Source organism: Pongo abelii, chromosome 2 (assembly GCF_028885655.2).
Source record: "Pongo abelii isolate AG06213 chromosome 2, NHGRI_mPonAbe1-v2.0_pri, whole genome shotgun sequence".
In the NCBI taxonomy this organism is placed as follows: domain Eukaryota; kingdom Metazoa; phylum Chordata; class Mammalia; order Primates; family Hominidae; genus Pongo; species Pongo abelii.
Window position 1 is genome coordinate 96,817,570 of NC_085928.1, and position 16,443 is coordinate 96,834,012.

Consider the following 16,443-nt stretch of genomic DNA (forward strand, 5'->3'; position numbering starts at 1 on the left):
TTGTCGCCCAGGCTGGAGTGCAATGGCGCTCTCGGCTCACTGCAACCTCCGCCTCCCCAGATCAAGCAATTCTCCTGCCTCAGCCTCCCGCAGAAAATTTTTAAAAACTCAGTAAATTAGACTTCATCAAAATGAAAAGCTATTGCTCAGTGAAAGACCCTGTTAAGAGGATGAAAAAACAAGCTACACACTGGGAGAAAATATTCACAAATCGGCTATCCAACAAAGGACTTGTATCTAGAATATATAAATAACTGTTTAAACTCAACAGTATGAAAGCAAAAAATCTGATTAGAAAATGGGTAAAAACGGGCCGGGCGCTGTGGTTCACGCCTGTAATCCCAGCACTTTGGGAAGCCGAGGCGGGCGGATCATGAGGTCAGGAAATCGAGACCATCCTGGCTAACACGGTGAAACCCCGTCTCTACTAAAATACAAAAAATTAGCTGGGCATGGTGGTGGGCGCCTGTAGTCCCAGGCGGGCGCCTGTACTCGGGAGGCTGAGGCAGGAGAATGGCGTGAACCCGGGAGGCGGAGCTTGCAGTGAGCCGAGATCGCGCCACTGCACTCCAGCCTGGGCGACAGAGCAAGATTCCGTCTCAAAAAAAAAAAAAAAAAAAAAGTAAATAAAATAAAACAATAAAAATAAAAAGGAAAAGAAAATGGGTAAAAACGGTCAGGCGCAGTGGCTCACGCCTGTAATCCAAGCACTTTGGGAGGCTGAGGCGGGCGGTTCGAGACTAGCCCGGCCAACATGGTGAAACACCATCGCTACTAAAAGTACAAAATTAGCTGAGTGTGGTGGCACACACCTGCAGTCCCAGCTACTAGGGGGGCTGAGGCAGGAGATCGCTTGAACTCTGGAGGCAGAGGTTGCAGTGAGCCGAGATTGCCCCACTGCACTCCAGTCTGGACAAGAGTGAAACTCTGTCTCCAAAAAGAAAGGAAAAGAAAATGGGTAAAAGAAAGATAAGGTAACGCTGTAGCCTGTCGGGCGGTCCCACAGAGCCTCCATAGCCTCCAGCTTTCCCCAACCCAACGTCGGCCATCAGCTCCGCGGCGCTACCATGGCCGACGTGGAAGACGGCGAGGAACCCTACGCCCTGACCTCTCACTCCAGGAGCGCGGGCTCCAAGTCGGGAGGCGACAAGATGTTCTAGCTCAAGAAGTGGAACGTGGTGGCCATGTGGAGCTAGGACGTGGAGTGCGATACGTGCGCCATCTGCAGAGTCCAGGTGATGGGTGCCTGTCTCAGATGTCAAGCTGAGAACAAACAAGAGGACTGTGTTGTGGTCATGGGAGAATGTAATCATTCCTTCCGCAACTGCTGCATGTCCCTGTGGGTGAAACAGAACGATCGCTGCCCTCTCTGCCAGCAGGACTGGGTGGCCCAAAGAATCGGCAAATGAGAGCGGTTAGAAGGCTTCTTAGTGCAGTTGTTCAGAGCCTTGGTGGATCTTGTTATCAAGTGCCCTTCAAAGGCTAGAACACTCCAGGGGATTAATTCTTCAAATAGGAGTCGATGGATCTGTGGTCCTTTGGGACACATCAAAGGCTTGGTTTAGCATTTTGTCAGTTTTATTTTCAGAAATTCTCTGCAATTAAGAAGACAATTTATTAAAGATGATCCTTTCTACCTCTGTGGTATGTGTCGCACACATAGCTTAGAAGTGCTATAAAAAAGGAGAGAACTCCAAATTTAATCACCTTTATAATTTACCCATTTCTATACAACAGGCTGTGGAAGCAGTTTCATTCAAAGGAGAACTTTTTGCATGCTTACGGTTGATCAGTTAAAAAAGAATGTTATGGTAACAAATAAAGTGCAGTTTAAACCCCGCCTCCCAAAAAAGAAAGATATGAACAGACATTTTACCATAGAGGATATATGGATGGCAAATAAGCACGCGAAAGATGTTCAACATCATTAGCCGTTATGGTAATACAAATTAAAACCTTGATTAGTTTTCACTACATACCTATTAGAATGGCTGAAATAAAAAACAGTGACAATTTCAGCTGACTTTTGACACCACTGACTATTTATTTCCTTTCTAACATTCCTTTATATTTATTCATCTGGTTCTCTATTATTTATCTATCATCTCCACGGGTTCCTCTTTCTTGACTGGCTGTAGCCACTCTTCTCTTTCCTTGAATCTCCGTGGATGATTCTCTCCTTTTCTGATTTCAACTACCTTTCATATATTGATGACTCCCAGAGACTTTTTTGCACAAATACCTCAGATTCAACGTGTCAAAAAAATGAGACCACAAGCTTCCTCCTTAAGACTCCTCTTGCACATTTTCTATTCTAGTTGTTATCACCATCTATCCGGTTACTCATGCTTAAAATATCTGAATCTGAACTTCTTTTTCACCCTCCCCAACTACCTCCCTCCCATATACTTAGTTCCCAAGAGCTCTATATAGTTCTCAAAACAGTCATTTTCTTGTCCTAGCCTTAGATCAGAGCTTCATCTCTTGTCTTGACCACAGCAGCCAACAGCAGCTTTTCTTTCTTTCTTTTCTTTTTTTTTTTGAGACAGAGTAGTCTTGCTCTGTCACCCAGGCTGGAATCCAGTGGGGCAATCTAAGCTCATTGCAACCTCCACCTCCCGGCTTCAAGCAATTCTTGTGCCTCAGGCTCCCAAATAGCTGGGATTACAGGCACATGCCACCATGCCTGGCTAATTTTTTGTATTTTTAGTAGAGACAAGGTTTCACCATGTTGGCCAGGCTGGTCTCAAACTCCTGACCTCAAGTGATCCACCTGCTTCAGCTTCCCAAAGTGCTGGGATTACAGGTGTGAGCCACTGTGCCTGGCCAGGAATTGCTTCTTAATCAACTACTATGATATCGAGCACCAAAAATAGTTACTTAATGAATGATTGATGAATGAATAAATATAAAAACACATGTTCGATAAAATATAATAGCTGTTATAATAGAAGTGTGAAGAGACTACAGTGAGGGCATAATATAGAAAGTTTTTTTTTAATTTTTTCTGTTTTTTGAGACAGTTTCTCACTCTGTCACCCAGGCTGTTGTGCAGGGGAGTGATCTTGGCTTACTGCAACATCTGCTTCCCAGGCTCAAGCGATCTCTTAGCCTCAGCCTCCCGGGGAGCTGGGACTACAGGTGCGAGGCACCACGCTTGGACAATTTTTATTTATTTATTTATTGTAGAGATGGGGTTTCCCCATGTTGCCCAGACTGGTCTCTCACTCCTGAGCTGAAAGGGATCCACCTGCTTCGACCTCCCAAAGTGCTGGGATTACAGGCATGAGCCACTGTGCTGGGCCAGGAAGTTTTCAAGAAAAATTTTGAAAGTACATCACTTGACTTAGATAGTGTTTTGCTAAGGAAGATTATATACTTTAATTCTAAGGGTCAAACATATTTCTATTTTAGGAGATGAAATGGTTTTAGAAAGGTGTAAGTTATAGACACATAATTAGAATAATGCATTTAAATTTCATTTTTTCTTTCTTTATTTCTGCAACAAAAACCACATTCAATAAATTTCCTTTCACTATATAGTCATATAATAATTTTATTCAAGCTTAGTTTTCTATCTAATATTTCAGTGCTTGACCCTGACCTGCTTTCTAGAACTGCTATAGGTTTGGGGTATTGAGAAAATATCATCTTTGTTTGTATAATTTATTTATTCATGAGATTCTTAACAAATATCTATGCATACTTGATCCTGTGCTAGATGCTGAAGATTGATGGACAAGATGGACATATAAGCCCTTATGAAGCTTTTACTTTAATGAGGAAGACATATAATAATCAAATAAACAAAATTTTTCTATTTCATTTAATAAATAAAATTGTGATAAGTACTATGAAGGAAATACAGGGTAATATGGTAGTGACTGGTGAGGGAGTGGGGCCATATTAGGCAGGTGGTTAGAGAAGGCATCCCTGAGGTGGTGACATTTATGGAGACCTGAATGGTAGAAAGGAGCCAGCCATGGAAAGACCTGGGGTTGAGAATTTCCCAACAGAGGGAACAGCTAAGTTTAAGTTACCTGAAGGAGAAAACAACTGGGTATGTTCCAGGAACTGAAAGAAGGCCAGCTGCTGATTGAGCTCATGGGAAAGTATAAAATAAACTTGAAAAGGGGGTCAGGAGCCAGATATAAGGGCCTTGTAGGCTATGGTAAGTTGCTTGGATTTTACTCAGAGTGGCAATTGGAAGTCATTGGAGGATTCTACCCATGGGGTAACATAACTTGATTTACTTTTAATGATAAAAAGTCACTTTGACAATTATATGAAAAAGCCCACTTAGATTCTTTAGAAGGATTGTGGCTATGGCAAAAATATAAAGGAAGAACCAGGTAGTTGTACAAGATAACAGTCTAGGTGAGAGAGAATAGTTTAGACTAGAGTGATAGCAATAGAGCTAGAGAGAAATTGTTAGACTCAGGATATATTTTGGATGTAAATGCGACAGGACTTGCAGATAGGGTGCATGTGGGCAGTGAGAAAAAGAGGAACCAAGGATGATTCTTAGGCTTTGGTCTGATTTTGCAGGGTAATTGCCGACACTTATTATTAAGATCATCTAGAAAGGAGGGAAGAGCTGGAGCAGGGAGAGGACCAAGTTCATTGCTAGACAGAGGTCAGCCCATTGATATAGTGAGGGATTGGAGACTATCACACAAGACTTTTAAGATTAAGCAGTACATGGGCTGGGCATGGTGGCTCATGCCTGTACTCCCAGCACTTTGGGAGGCCGAGTCGGGTGGATCACGAGGTCAGGAGTTTGAGACCAGCCTGACCAACATGGTGAAACCCCATCTCTACTAAAAAGAAAAAAATTAGCCGGGCATGGTGACCCACGCCTGTAATCCCAGCTACTCAGGAGGCTGAGGCAGGAACATCGCTTGAACCCAGGAGGTGGAGGTTGCAGTGAGCCGAGATCGTGCCATTGCACTCCAGCCTGGGCGACAGAGGGAGACTCCATCTAAAAAAAAAAAAGACTAAGCAGTACATTAATGGAGTGGACATAGAAAATGTCTTTCTGTAAGAATTTTGGAGTGAGCAACTAATTGAAAAAAAATTAAAGTAAGAGACAAAAGAAAAAATGTCCATCTAGGCTACACATTTAAAATATCTTTTTATCTCAAAATAATTTTAGACATATGGAAAATTTGCAAAAAAGAGTACAAAGAATTCCCCTGTATGCTTTATCTGTTCCCATAACGTTAACATCTTTGCCTGTAACAATGATTACTATGGTTGTTGCCAAATAGTAATTTTTCTATCATTTCTTTTACATTTTTTATTGGAATTCTGTAGTAGGAAAGAACTTTTAATATTTTTCTTCACTTATTCGTTCATTTAGATCAGTGTGGACTATAGATTTTTATTTTAACCATTAAGTTATAATGTATTATTATTATTAATAATTATTATTTTGTAGAGATGGGGTTTTGCTCTGTCACCCAGGCTGGAGAGCAGTGTTGTGATCATGGCTCACTGCAGCCTTGAACTCCTGGGCTCAAGCCATCCTCCCACCCCAGCCTCCTGAGTAGCTGGGATTACAGGCATGAGCCACAGGCCTGGCTTTATTACTAATTCTGAAGTTCAGTTGTTCCACATTTGGCCAGTGGGAGCCCTTAAAGTTGACTCTTTCATCTTTTTTTACATATCCCATCATTCTTTGAGCACATCCTTACTTTCTGGCACAATAAGATATTCCAAGATCATGCTATATATACTTTTTCTATTCTAGCCCTGTAATCAGTCATTTCTCCAGGGATTTTTGGCTCCTTTTAGTGGAGAATGGTATTTAAAAACCATGATTTGTGTGTTAAATGTGCTCCTCAATACTGAGCGTCATTGCTTCCTGGCTTTCTCAGCAGAAGATCTAGAGAATAATTATTTCTCTCTCTCTCTCTCTTTCAAAACCCATGGATTCATACTGATACCTCCTATTCCAGTAACACCCCAGGGTTTATTCTAGCCTGTCCCCCATTTTCTATGCATAGCTCCCTTCTCTGATAGTGAGGAATCTGGCTTTCATCCATTAGCCACAAGGTTTACTTATTTTGTTAAATCCTAGAGTATACATAAATAATTTCAAAATTGCTAACTCATACTACTGTGAAAAACAAACCTCACCATAGTTTAATATTCACCTATAGTCTTTTGTACTTAGCATAAGGATATATGGTTAAAATATTGTGTTCAGTATTTGTTAGTTCTACACTCCTTTTCAGTAGGTAATTATTAATACATTTTCAGCTAGGTAATTATTAATAACTTGAAATTCAGGTAGGTTCATTGGTTTGTTTTCATTTGGAGTTTCTTTTCTCCCTCATTCATGTTGATATTTTTTACTTATACTTTGAGCAGGTAAAACAACAGCAAGGTTTAAAATCAGAACTATACCAAAAGTACACCTCAGAGAAGCATCTCCCATCCCTTCTACCCTGTTCCCATGCCCCCATACTTTCTATCTGTTCCAAGCTACTCTTTCATATAACCAATCTCATTAATTTTTGATTTATCCTTCCTGTGCTTAATTTTTTTACAAATGAACAGGTGTGTTTTCTTATTTCCTTTTATCTTATACAAAATGCATCATACTGTAGATACTCTTGCATTTTGCTTTTTTGTTGTTTGTTTATTTCTTTTTCTTTTTTTTTTTTTTTTTTTTTGAGACAGAGTCTTACTCTGTCACCCAGGCTGGAGTGCAGTGGCACAATCTCGGCTCACTGCAACCTCTGCCTCCCAGGTTCAAGCGATTCTCCTGCCTCAGCCTCCCGAGTAGCTGGGATTACAGGTGCCCACCACCGTGCCCAGCTAATTTTTGTATTTTTAGTAGAGATGGGGTTTCACCATGTTGGCCAGGCTGGTTTCGAACTCCTGATCTCAGGTGATCCGCCCGCCTCAGCCTCCCAAAGTGCTGGGATTACAGGCGTGAGCCACTGCGCCCATCCGCATTTTGTTTTTAACTTAATAATGTATCCTAGAAACCGCTCCATATCAATTTTTAGAGATCTCTCTCATTTTTCACTATTGCTGCACAGAACATGAATGTATGCATCAGCCACTCTTAAATGTTTCCAGTATTTTGCTGCAATGAATACCTTGTATATGTATGCTTTCATACTGCTGGAGGTATTGTTTTAATTTCTGTAAGTGGGACTTCAATATGTAGTCTTATTAGATATTGCAAAATTTCTCTCCAAAATGTGCTAGCAATTTATGAGAGTGTTTGCTTCCCCATAGTTTCACAAAAGAATGTGGGGGTCATATTTAAAAAAAATTTTTGTCAATCTGATATGTGACAGATGGTATCTCAGGGTAGTTTAAATTTGCTCTCTGTAATTATGAGTAAGATTATACATTTAAAATATGGTTTAAGTGCCATTTTAATTATATTGTTATTGTGAAATGTTAGTTTATATCTTCTGCCCATTTTTCTGTTGTAGTTTTGATGTTATTTCCCCCTAAATGTTTACAAATTGTGATAAAATACACATAACATGAAACCATCTTAACCATTTTTAAGGGTACAGTTTAGTAGTATTTTCTTTTTTTATTATAATTTTTTAAATTTTACTTTACGTTCCGGGATACATGTGCAGAACATGCAGGTTTGTTACATAGGTATACGTGTGCCATGGTGGTTTGCTGCACCTATTGACCCATTCTCTAGGTTCCATCTCCTTGCCCTCCATCCCCCAATGGGCTTTGGTTTGTGTTGTTCCCCTCCCTGTGTCCACGTGTTCTCATTGTTCACCTCCCACTTATGAGTGAGAACATGCGGTGTTTGGTTTTCCATTCCTCTGTTAGTTTGCTGAGGATGATGGCTTTCAGCTTCATCCATGTCCCTGCAAAGGACATGATCTCATTCCTTTTTATGCCTGTGTAGTATTCCATGGTGTATATGTACCACTTTTTTTTTTTTTTTTTTTGAGATGAAGTCTCGCTCTGTTGCTAGGCTGGAGTGCAGTGGCGCGATCTCGGCTCACTGCAATCTCTGCTTCCTGGGTTCAAGCAATTCTCTGCCCCAGCCTCCCGAGTAGCTAGAATTACAGGTGCCCACCACCACGCCTGGCTGGCTAATTTTTTTTGTATTTTTAGTAGAGACGGGGTTTCACCATCTTGGCCAGGCTGGTCTTCAACTCCTGACTTCATGATCCACCCGCCTCGGCCTCCCAAAGTGTTGGGATTACAGGTGTGAGCCACCATGCCTGGCCATGTACCACATTTTCTTTATCCAGTCTATCATTGATGGGCATTTGTGTTGGTTCCATGACTTTGCTATTGTAAGTAGTACTGCAATAAACATATGTGTGTGCGTGTCTTTATAGTAGAATGATTTATATTTCTTTGGGTGTATTCCCAGTAATGGGATTGCTGGGTCAAAAGGTATTTCTGGTTCTAGATACTTGAAGAATCGCCATACTGTCTTCCACAATGGTTGAACTAATTTACATTCCCACCAACAGCATAAAAGCGTTCCTGTTTCTCCACAGCCTCGCCAGCATCTATTGTTTCAAAAATATGGAATGCTTCACAAATTTCTGTGCATCCTTGCACAGGGGCCATGCTGACCTTCTCTGTATCATTCCAATTGCAGTGTATGTGCTGCCAAAGCAAGCACCGTTTAGTAGTATTTTCACATTCTTGTGCAGCAAATCTCCAGAACATTTTCATCTTCAAAACTGAAACTCTATACTTATTAAATAACAACTCCTCATTTCCTCTTCCCTGTAGCCCCCGGCAACTACTATTTTGTTTTCTGTTTCTATAAATTTAACTGCTCTATTTACTTTATGTAAGTGAAATAATGCAATACTTGTTTTCTTGTGATTGGCTTATTTCACTTAGCATAATGTCCTTAAGTTTCACCCATCCCTTAAATTTTAAAGCATTCTTTACACTTTGTCTGAGATGTATGTTGCAAATATTTTCTGCCAGATTGTCAATTGTCTTTTGACATTTTAAATTGTTTTTGTTATGCAAACATTTATGTTTTTATGTAGTAAAAATTAATCTGTCACTTGTTTCCTTTTTTGTATCTAATATTTGATTAGCTAGGAAGGTTTTTCCTATACTCAGGTTATAAAAGACTTCATCTATGTTTTTCTTCCTGATCCTTGTATAGTTTCATTGTTTAAGTTAAATTCTGGAGTTTATTCTTATGTATGGTGGAAGGTATGAATTATTTTATCTTTTTCCAAATGGCTAACCAGTTGTTCCAGAAATAGTTATTAAAACCTTGATATTTTTCCCAGTGATTTGAGATGCCATGTTTATCGTATGCTAAATTTTCTGATATACTGGTGTATTTTTGGACTTTCTGTTGTTTTCTACTGGTCTGTCTATTCATACACCTGTGCTACACCAAGCTTTCTGGTATGTTCTAATGTCTCCTAGGGCTGGCCCTCCACTGCAGATTTTCTTTCTTAGGGTTTTCTTGGCTATTCTTGCATGTTTATTTTTCCACAGGAACTTTAGGATCAACTTATCTAATTCCATAAAAATGTATGTAGATATTTTTATTGGTATTGTGTTAAATCAATTTTGGGAAAACTGAAATTTTTATGACGTTAAAATGTCTTTACTAAGATCAAGTGTCTTTTCATTCATTCATGTCTATTTTTAGTCAGACTATTCATTCTTATGGGAGAATTTATGAAATTATATTATACTACTATTGTACTAGAATATAATCTCAAGACAGCATGGGCTTTGTCTGTTTCATTCAGCTACTATATACTCAGCGTTTAGAACAATGTCTGAATATTTGTTGAATCGGTGGATATATTATAATAATAAGTTAGATAATAAGGAATAATAAGTTAGGTAAAGAATCTTTGTTTTGCCTTGAGAAAATGAAGACTATACCAAGAATATTAATTTGGCAAGAATTCATCATAAATAAAGAAAAAGATAAAATGGTTTATTTGTAGGATGTACTTTTGGATTAAATGGTTTTTATTCTGAAAATGTTATTTTTCAGAATATCTTTAATCTGAAAAAATGTTGTCTTAGGAAGAGAGAGTTCAGGAGTTACAATGAAATGATACAACCCTGCAGAACATTTAATTTCTTCTTATATTCTCAGTTCAACTATATTTATATGAAGCAATGTGTAGAAAGTAGTCCTATAGTACCTATTCAGCAGGAATGGCTAGATCACATGTTAAGGCTGATACCTGAGTCTCTAAAGGAAGGGAAAGAAAGAGAAGAACTTCTTGAAAGTCTCATAAATGAGGTGTCAAGTGACTTTGAAAACAGCATGAGGAGATATTTGGGTAAGTAGCATCTAACACACACCAGGCTTCTTTCACCTTGGCCTCCCCCCAACCCCACTGAATCAAAAATAGAAATAAGCAAAATGAATAATGAACACTATGTATTTAAACTATATCTGTTTTTTTTCTTCTTTTCTTTTTATTTTTTTTCTTCGAGACATGGTCTCTGTCGCCCAGGCTGGAGTGCAGTGGTGCTATTTCGGCTCACTGCAGCCTCCGCCTGCTGAGTTGAAGCGATTCCCCTACCTCAGCCTCCCGAGTACCTGGAACTTCAGGCACACACCACTATGCCCAGCTAATTTTTTTATTTTTTGGTAGAGATGTAGTTTCACCATGTTGACCAAGCTGGTCTAGAACTCCTGGGCTCAAGCCATCCACCCACCTCAGCCTCCCAAAGTGCTGGGATTACAGGCTGAGCCACTCAGCCCAGCCTAAACTATATGTATTTCATAGATACGATTTTTATTTAAAGTTTTTGTTTTGAGCCTATACTTAAGTCAAAATCCTTACAATTTAAGGATACTTTTTGTATTTTTTTATTAGCTAACATCTCTTTGATTTTTTACTTTGTCTTTATGATTTTATCTATACTATTTATAGGTTTGCTAGAAAATACTAATGTGTTTTGGGAGATTTATTAGGGGTATAATCTTTGCTATTTTTAGAATAAACTTTTTACCTTTATAAAAATTGACAAATAAAAATTGTATATAATTATCATGTACAATACGTTTTGAAATATGTGTGGAATAGCTAAATTGAGCTAATTAACTGATGCATTTTTTTCACATATTTATCATTTTTTGTGTGTGGTGGGAACATAAAATCTACTCTTGACAATTTTCAAGGGTACAATAAATTGTTACTAACTGGTCACTATGTTGTATAATTGCTTTCCTTCTTTTTTTTTTTTTTTGTTTGTGATGGAGTCTCACTCTGTCGCCCAGGCTAGAGTGCAGTGGTGCAATCTCAGCTCACTGCAACCTCCACCTTCCAGGTTCAAGCGATTCTCCTGCCTCAGCCTCCCAAGTAGCTGGGACTACAGGCGCCTGCCACCATGCCCGGCTAATTTTTGTATTTTTAGTAGAGACAGGGTTTCACCATGTTGGCCAGCCTGGTCTCGAACTCCTGACCTCAGGTGATCTGCCCTCCTCGGCCTCCCAAAGTGCTGGGATTATAGGCATGAGCCACTGCGCTTGGCCTCCATGTTGTATAATCTCTTGAACTTGTTCCCTCCTATCTAACTGAAATTTTGTGGCCTGTGACCAACATCCTCCCAGCCCCTGGTAGCCACCATGAAATGCATTTTTTTAAGTGGCCATGCTAGTGACTTTTGAGTAGATGGAATGTGAAAAACTGAGATCTTATTAAAGCTTTTCTTCATCTGAACTCTCCTCTAAAGTAAGGCCAAAATAGTACCAAGAACTTGATTTTGTTTCAAATAAAGGAGTTTTTTCTTACATTCCTTTTAATGCACAGTAAACTATACCATCCAAAATCAAAAGTTAGAAACTTTGATGTTAATAGATTGTGCAGAGATTTTCAAGAAGCATTAATATATCCATGTATTTTAGTGCAGAGCGTTCTTGTGAAACCACCAGTTAAATGGCTTGAAGATGAAGGAGGTCCTTTACCTGAATCTCCTGTGTGAGTAAATTATTTTAAAAACAGTACTTCATCCAATTTTTGATATAGATAAAAAATAAACTGATCTTACATTCAAGTATACAATTGTGGTGCTCAAAGATATTTTGAACACATCTAAAAAATAAAGTACTCTTGTTTTTCCCCCAGAGGTATTCTCTCTACTATGCTTGTTTAGTTCTGCATACATAACTGGGGAGATCTTTATGAATGCATAGCTTAACTTAGCCTTGAGTAAGCTTTGGTGTATGCCAGACAGATTTCTCTAGCGTTTTCTTTAGTCCTGAAGACTGTGTTCTTTCATTTTTACCGGGATAACTGAGCCAAAGCACAGTGGAAGTTAGCAGAGCTCTCAGATCTGGCCCATCACTCTGCCTTACTCATAAATTATTTCTGTTCTCTCTGAAGATAATGCAGTTCTGAGTTCTTGATGTGTTTTTATTAAATGCATATATCTTAAGGTTCCCATTGCTGACCACAGTTCCCTCTTCTCAAGCCCCAGTTTTCTCACTTCAATACTAATTTCATGTTATAAGCATTGTTTCCTAAAGTTTAGGGTGTATTATTTTAATCATGTTTGATATGGTGTTTTGCTTTTCCAGAGGCCTAGATTATTCTAATCCTTGGCATTCTAGCTATGTGCAGGCAAGAAATCAAATATTCTCTAATTTGCACATTATTCATCCAACTATGAAAATGTTACTGGACCTTGGTTATACAACATTTGCTGATACAGTTTTGTTGGACTTCACAGGAATTAGGTAAAATCCTGTATTTATTAATTAAATTTAAAATTTGAATGTCTCCTTGCTTGAGTCTATATTTTTGACTGTATAATTTTTAAAATGGATTCCTAAATCTTCAACACTTTTCTCTAGATTTTAGAGTTTAAAAAAATGTATCTTGTTTGTTTCAACAATTGTGTGGTTTTTTTTTTTTTTTTTTCGTGATGGAGTCTTGCTCTGTCATCTAGGCTGGAGTGCAATGGTGCGATCTCGGCTCACTGCAACCTCTGTCTCCCTGGTTCAAGCAATTCTCCTGCCTCAGCCTTCCAAGTAGCTGGGATTACAGGCGCACACCACCACACCCAGCTAATTTTCGTATTTTTGGTAGAGATGGGGTTGTACCATGTTGGCCAGGTTGGTCTCAAACTCCTGACCTCGTGATCTGCCTGCCTCAGCCTCCCAAAGTGCTGAGATCACAGGTGTGAACCACCGAGCCCGGCCCAACAATTGTGTTTTAAGACCAATATGTATCATTTGCTTCAAATCACATTTCTTTTTCTCATAAATAGAGCTAAAGGTCCAATTGACTGTGAATCACTGAAAACTGATCTATCAATACAAACTAGAAAAGCAGAAGAGAAGATAATGAATACGTGGTATCCAAAGGTTATAAATCTCTTTACCAAGAAGGAGGCACTAGAAGGTGTTAAACCTGAAAAATTGGATGCATTTTATAGCTGTGTTTCCACACTTATGTCAAATCAGGTAAATACACTTTATATATATTAAATGATAATGTTATTAAAATTCAATATTTTAAATAGAATTCTATGTAAACATAGTGCTAAGTAATTATTTTGAAATAAATTAAAATATTTCTACTGTAATTTTATTTAAATAATTTTAGCAGAAAAATACTGAGTTTCTGAAACTATCTAAAATGAAAGGAAATCTAGAAGTATATATTAGTATTATGAGTAATTACTTGGCTCATGCCTAAAGGATATATAAGTTAATTATAGCTTTATTTGGAGTATGTTAACAAAAGAACTATTCTAGTAACATATTTTTGAATTTATTAGATTCCAAGTTGATTGATTCTCATTTTGTTCTCAGTAAAATCTTGGTTTAAAATGTTATTGATCATTGTATAAGAAGTATCTGGTGGAAAAAATTTTTAAAGTTATTGATCATCTTTAAATGACAAATAGGGAATTTTTAATTTTATGAAATTCTATTTATGGCCTCCTCAAATTTTCACTGTTGAAGATATACAATTCTAGAAAAATAGTTTTGAAGAAAAACTTCCCCTTTTGGTAAAGACCTCCAACAATTCCATGAATTTTGTCTAGCATATTTAAAAGGATAATATACATATTTAATATCTAGTATGTAATGCTGTAACTAATATACATGGTTTCCTTTCTACCTTTACCCTCCTAAGAGGACTGTGATTATTTAATAAAAGTAAAGAGATGAGGAATGTCTTGAAGATCATTTAGAACCATGTTTGTCTGCTAGGCTAAATTCCCAACAGCTGGTTCTCTATAAGAAACCATTATTCGTACTTTAGAAGCTCCTTGGGCACGTTTCTAAGTTCCAGTGGCTTTACCTTCACCCAGTAGTGTGCTAGAAATATGGCTCTCCAGAAAAGAAAATCACCCTGAGGCTGGGCACGGTGGCTCACACCTATACCAGCACTTTGGGAGGCCCAGGCAGGTGGATCACTTGAGCTCAGGAGTTCAAGACCAGCCTGGCCAACATGGCAAAACCTCCTCTCTACTGAAAATACAAAAATTAGCCAGGTGTGGTGGCATATGCTAGTAATCTCAGCCACTCGGGAGGCTGAGGCACGAGAATAGTTTGAGACTGAGAGGCGGAGGTTGTGGTGAGCCCAGATTGTGCCACTGTATTCCAGCCTGGGCAACAGAGTGAGACTCTGTCTCAACATAATAAATAAATAAATAAACAAACAAATAAACAAATAAAAGAAAAAGATAATTACCCTGATTTGTAGTGCTTGTCGACTTCTGTGGTGTAAATATTTCCACAGTGGTAAATTTCGAGCTTCTAAGAGTTTAGCAACTGGCTCACAAAATTCTTGAATATTTAACAATTGGCTCTTGAAAGGACAGGAGCCAGCTCTAGCATTCCACCGTACCTCACTCCATGTGCATGTCCCCCCATTACACACTTACCTCTGACTGTCAGGCCTCCCCTGTCTTCAGTCTTTACCATGTTGTTTGATCTTCTGGAACATTTTCTGTACCAGGGACAGAATTACTAAAGAATGTGAAAAGTTCTGAGTCATCATTTTAAGATCGTTGATATTTTATTAAAAAATTAAGGTTTGGCTGGGTGTGGTGGCTCACACCCGTAATCTCAGCACTTTGGGAGGCTGAGGTGGGAGGATCACTTGAGCCCAGGAGTTCAAGACCAGCTTGGGAAACAAAGTGAGACACTGTCTCTAGAAAAAAAATCACAAATTAGCCAGGGATGGTGGCTCATGCCTATTGTCCCAGCTATTCAGGAGGCTGAGTTGGGAGGATTGCTTGAGCCCAGGATCCCAGGAGCTCAAGCCTGCTGTGAACTATGATTGTGCCACTGCACTCCAGCCTGGGCAACAGAGCAAGACCCAGTCTTAAAAAACAAAAACAGGCTCAGCGCAGTGGCTCACACCTGTAATCCCAGCACTTTGGGAGGCCAAGGTGGGTGGATTACCTGAGGTCAGGAGTTCGAGACCAGCCTGGCCAACATGGTGAAACCCCGTCTCTACTAAAACTACAAAAATTAGGCAGGCGTGATGGCAGGCACCTGTAATCCTAGCTACTCAGGAGGCTGAGGCAGGAGAATTGCTTGAGCCCGGGAGACAGAGGTTGCAGTGAGCCGAGATCGTGGCATTGCACTCCAGCCTGGCCAACAGAGTGAGACTCTGTCTCAAAACCAAAACCAAAACCAAAACCAAAAACAAAATTAGGGTTTGCATATAATGTTCTATTTATTGTTTTAGGTTACGTTTGTTAATGTGTGTTCTCATTTATTTGTGGGAGCTACAAATTAAAACAGTTGAACTAATGGAGATAAAGAGTAGAAGGATGGTTACCAGAGGCTGGGAAAGGTAGTGGGAGAAGTGGGCGGGGGGTGGGGTGGGTGGTAAGTGGAGATGTTTAATGGGTACAAAAAAAGTTAGAAAGAGTGAATAAGCTGAGTGTGGTGGCTCACGCCTGTAATCCCAGCACTGTGGGAGGCCGAAGCAGGCGGGTCACTTGAGCTCAAGAGTTTGAGACCGGCCATGAGCAATGTGGCAAAACCCTGTCTCTACAAAAAATACAAAAATTAGCCAGGCATGGTAGCTTGTGCATGTAGTTCCAGCTACTCAGGAGGCTGAGGTGAGAGGATGGCCTGAGCCCAGCAGGCAGAGGTTGCAGTGAGTCGAGGTCTTGCCACTGCACTCCAACCTGGGCAACGCTGTCTCAAAAACAAAAAGCAAACAAAACAAACAAAAAGAAAAAAGGAAAAAAAAAAGAAAGAAAAAAAGAAAAGAAAAAAGAATGAATGAATAAGACCTAGTATTTGCTAGCACAACTGGGTAACTACAGCAAAACATAATTTAATCATCCCTTTAAAAATAACTAAAAGAGCATAATTAGATTGTTTGTAACACAAAGGATAAATACTTGAAGTGATGGAAATCCCATTTACCCTGATGTGACTATTACACATTACATTCCTGTATCAGAATATTTCATGTAACCCTTATATACACCTACTATGTACCCACA

At 39.1% G+C, this 16,443-nt stretch overlaps 1 protein-coding gene, 1 non-coding gene and 1 pseudogene across 16 annotated transcripts in view; 2 read left to right on the top strand and 1 right to left on the bottom strand.

Annotated features, from left to right (window-relative positions):
• The window catches only part of DNAH12 (dynein axonemal heavy chain 12), a 269,970-nt gene that overhangs the window by 36,691 nt on the left and 216,836 nt on the right, over window positions 1–16,443 (top strand). For all 15 annotated transcript variants that reach the window (XR_010139196.1, XR_008523741.2, XR_008523742.2 and 12 more), the window contains 4 exons: window positions 10,103–10,292; window positions 11,867–11,939; window positions 12,539–12,697; window positions 13,231–13,426. Coding sequence is in view for 12 of the 15 variants with exons in the window: in XM_054551999.2 (XP_054407974.1) it covers window positions 10,103–10,292; window positions 11,867–11,939; window positions 12,539–12,697; window positions 13,231–13,426 (618 nt within the window). In the remaining 3 variants the exon portion in view is untranslated. The remainder of the gene's footprint in view (window positions 1–10,102; window positions 10,293–11,866; window positions 11,940–12,538; window positions 12,698–13,230; window positions 13,427–16,443) is intronic.
• Window positions 637–5,007, top strand: LOC129058569 (RING-box protein 2-like; annotated as a pseudogene).
• LOC112132807 (U6 spliceosomal RNA) lies at window positions 8,530–8,635 on the bottom strand. The gene has a single exon (XR_002914528.1). It is a non-coding gene; the product is annotated as a U6 spliceosomal RNA (small nuclear RNA).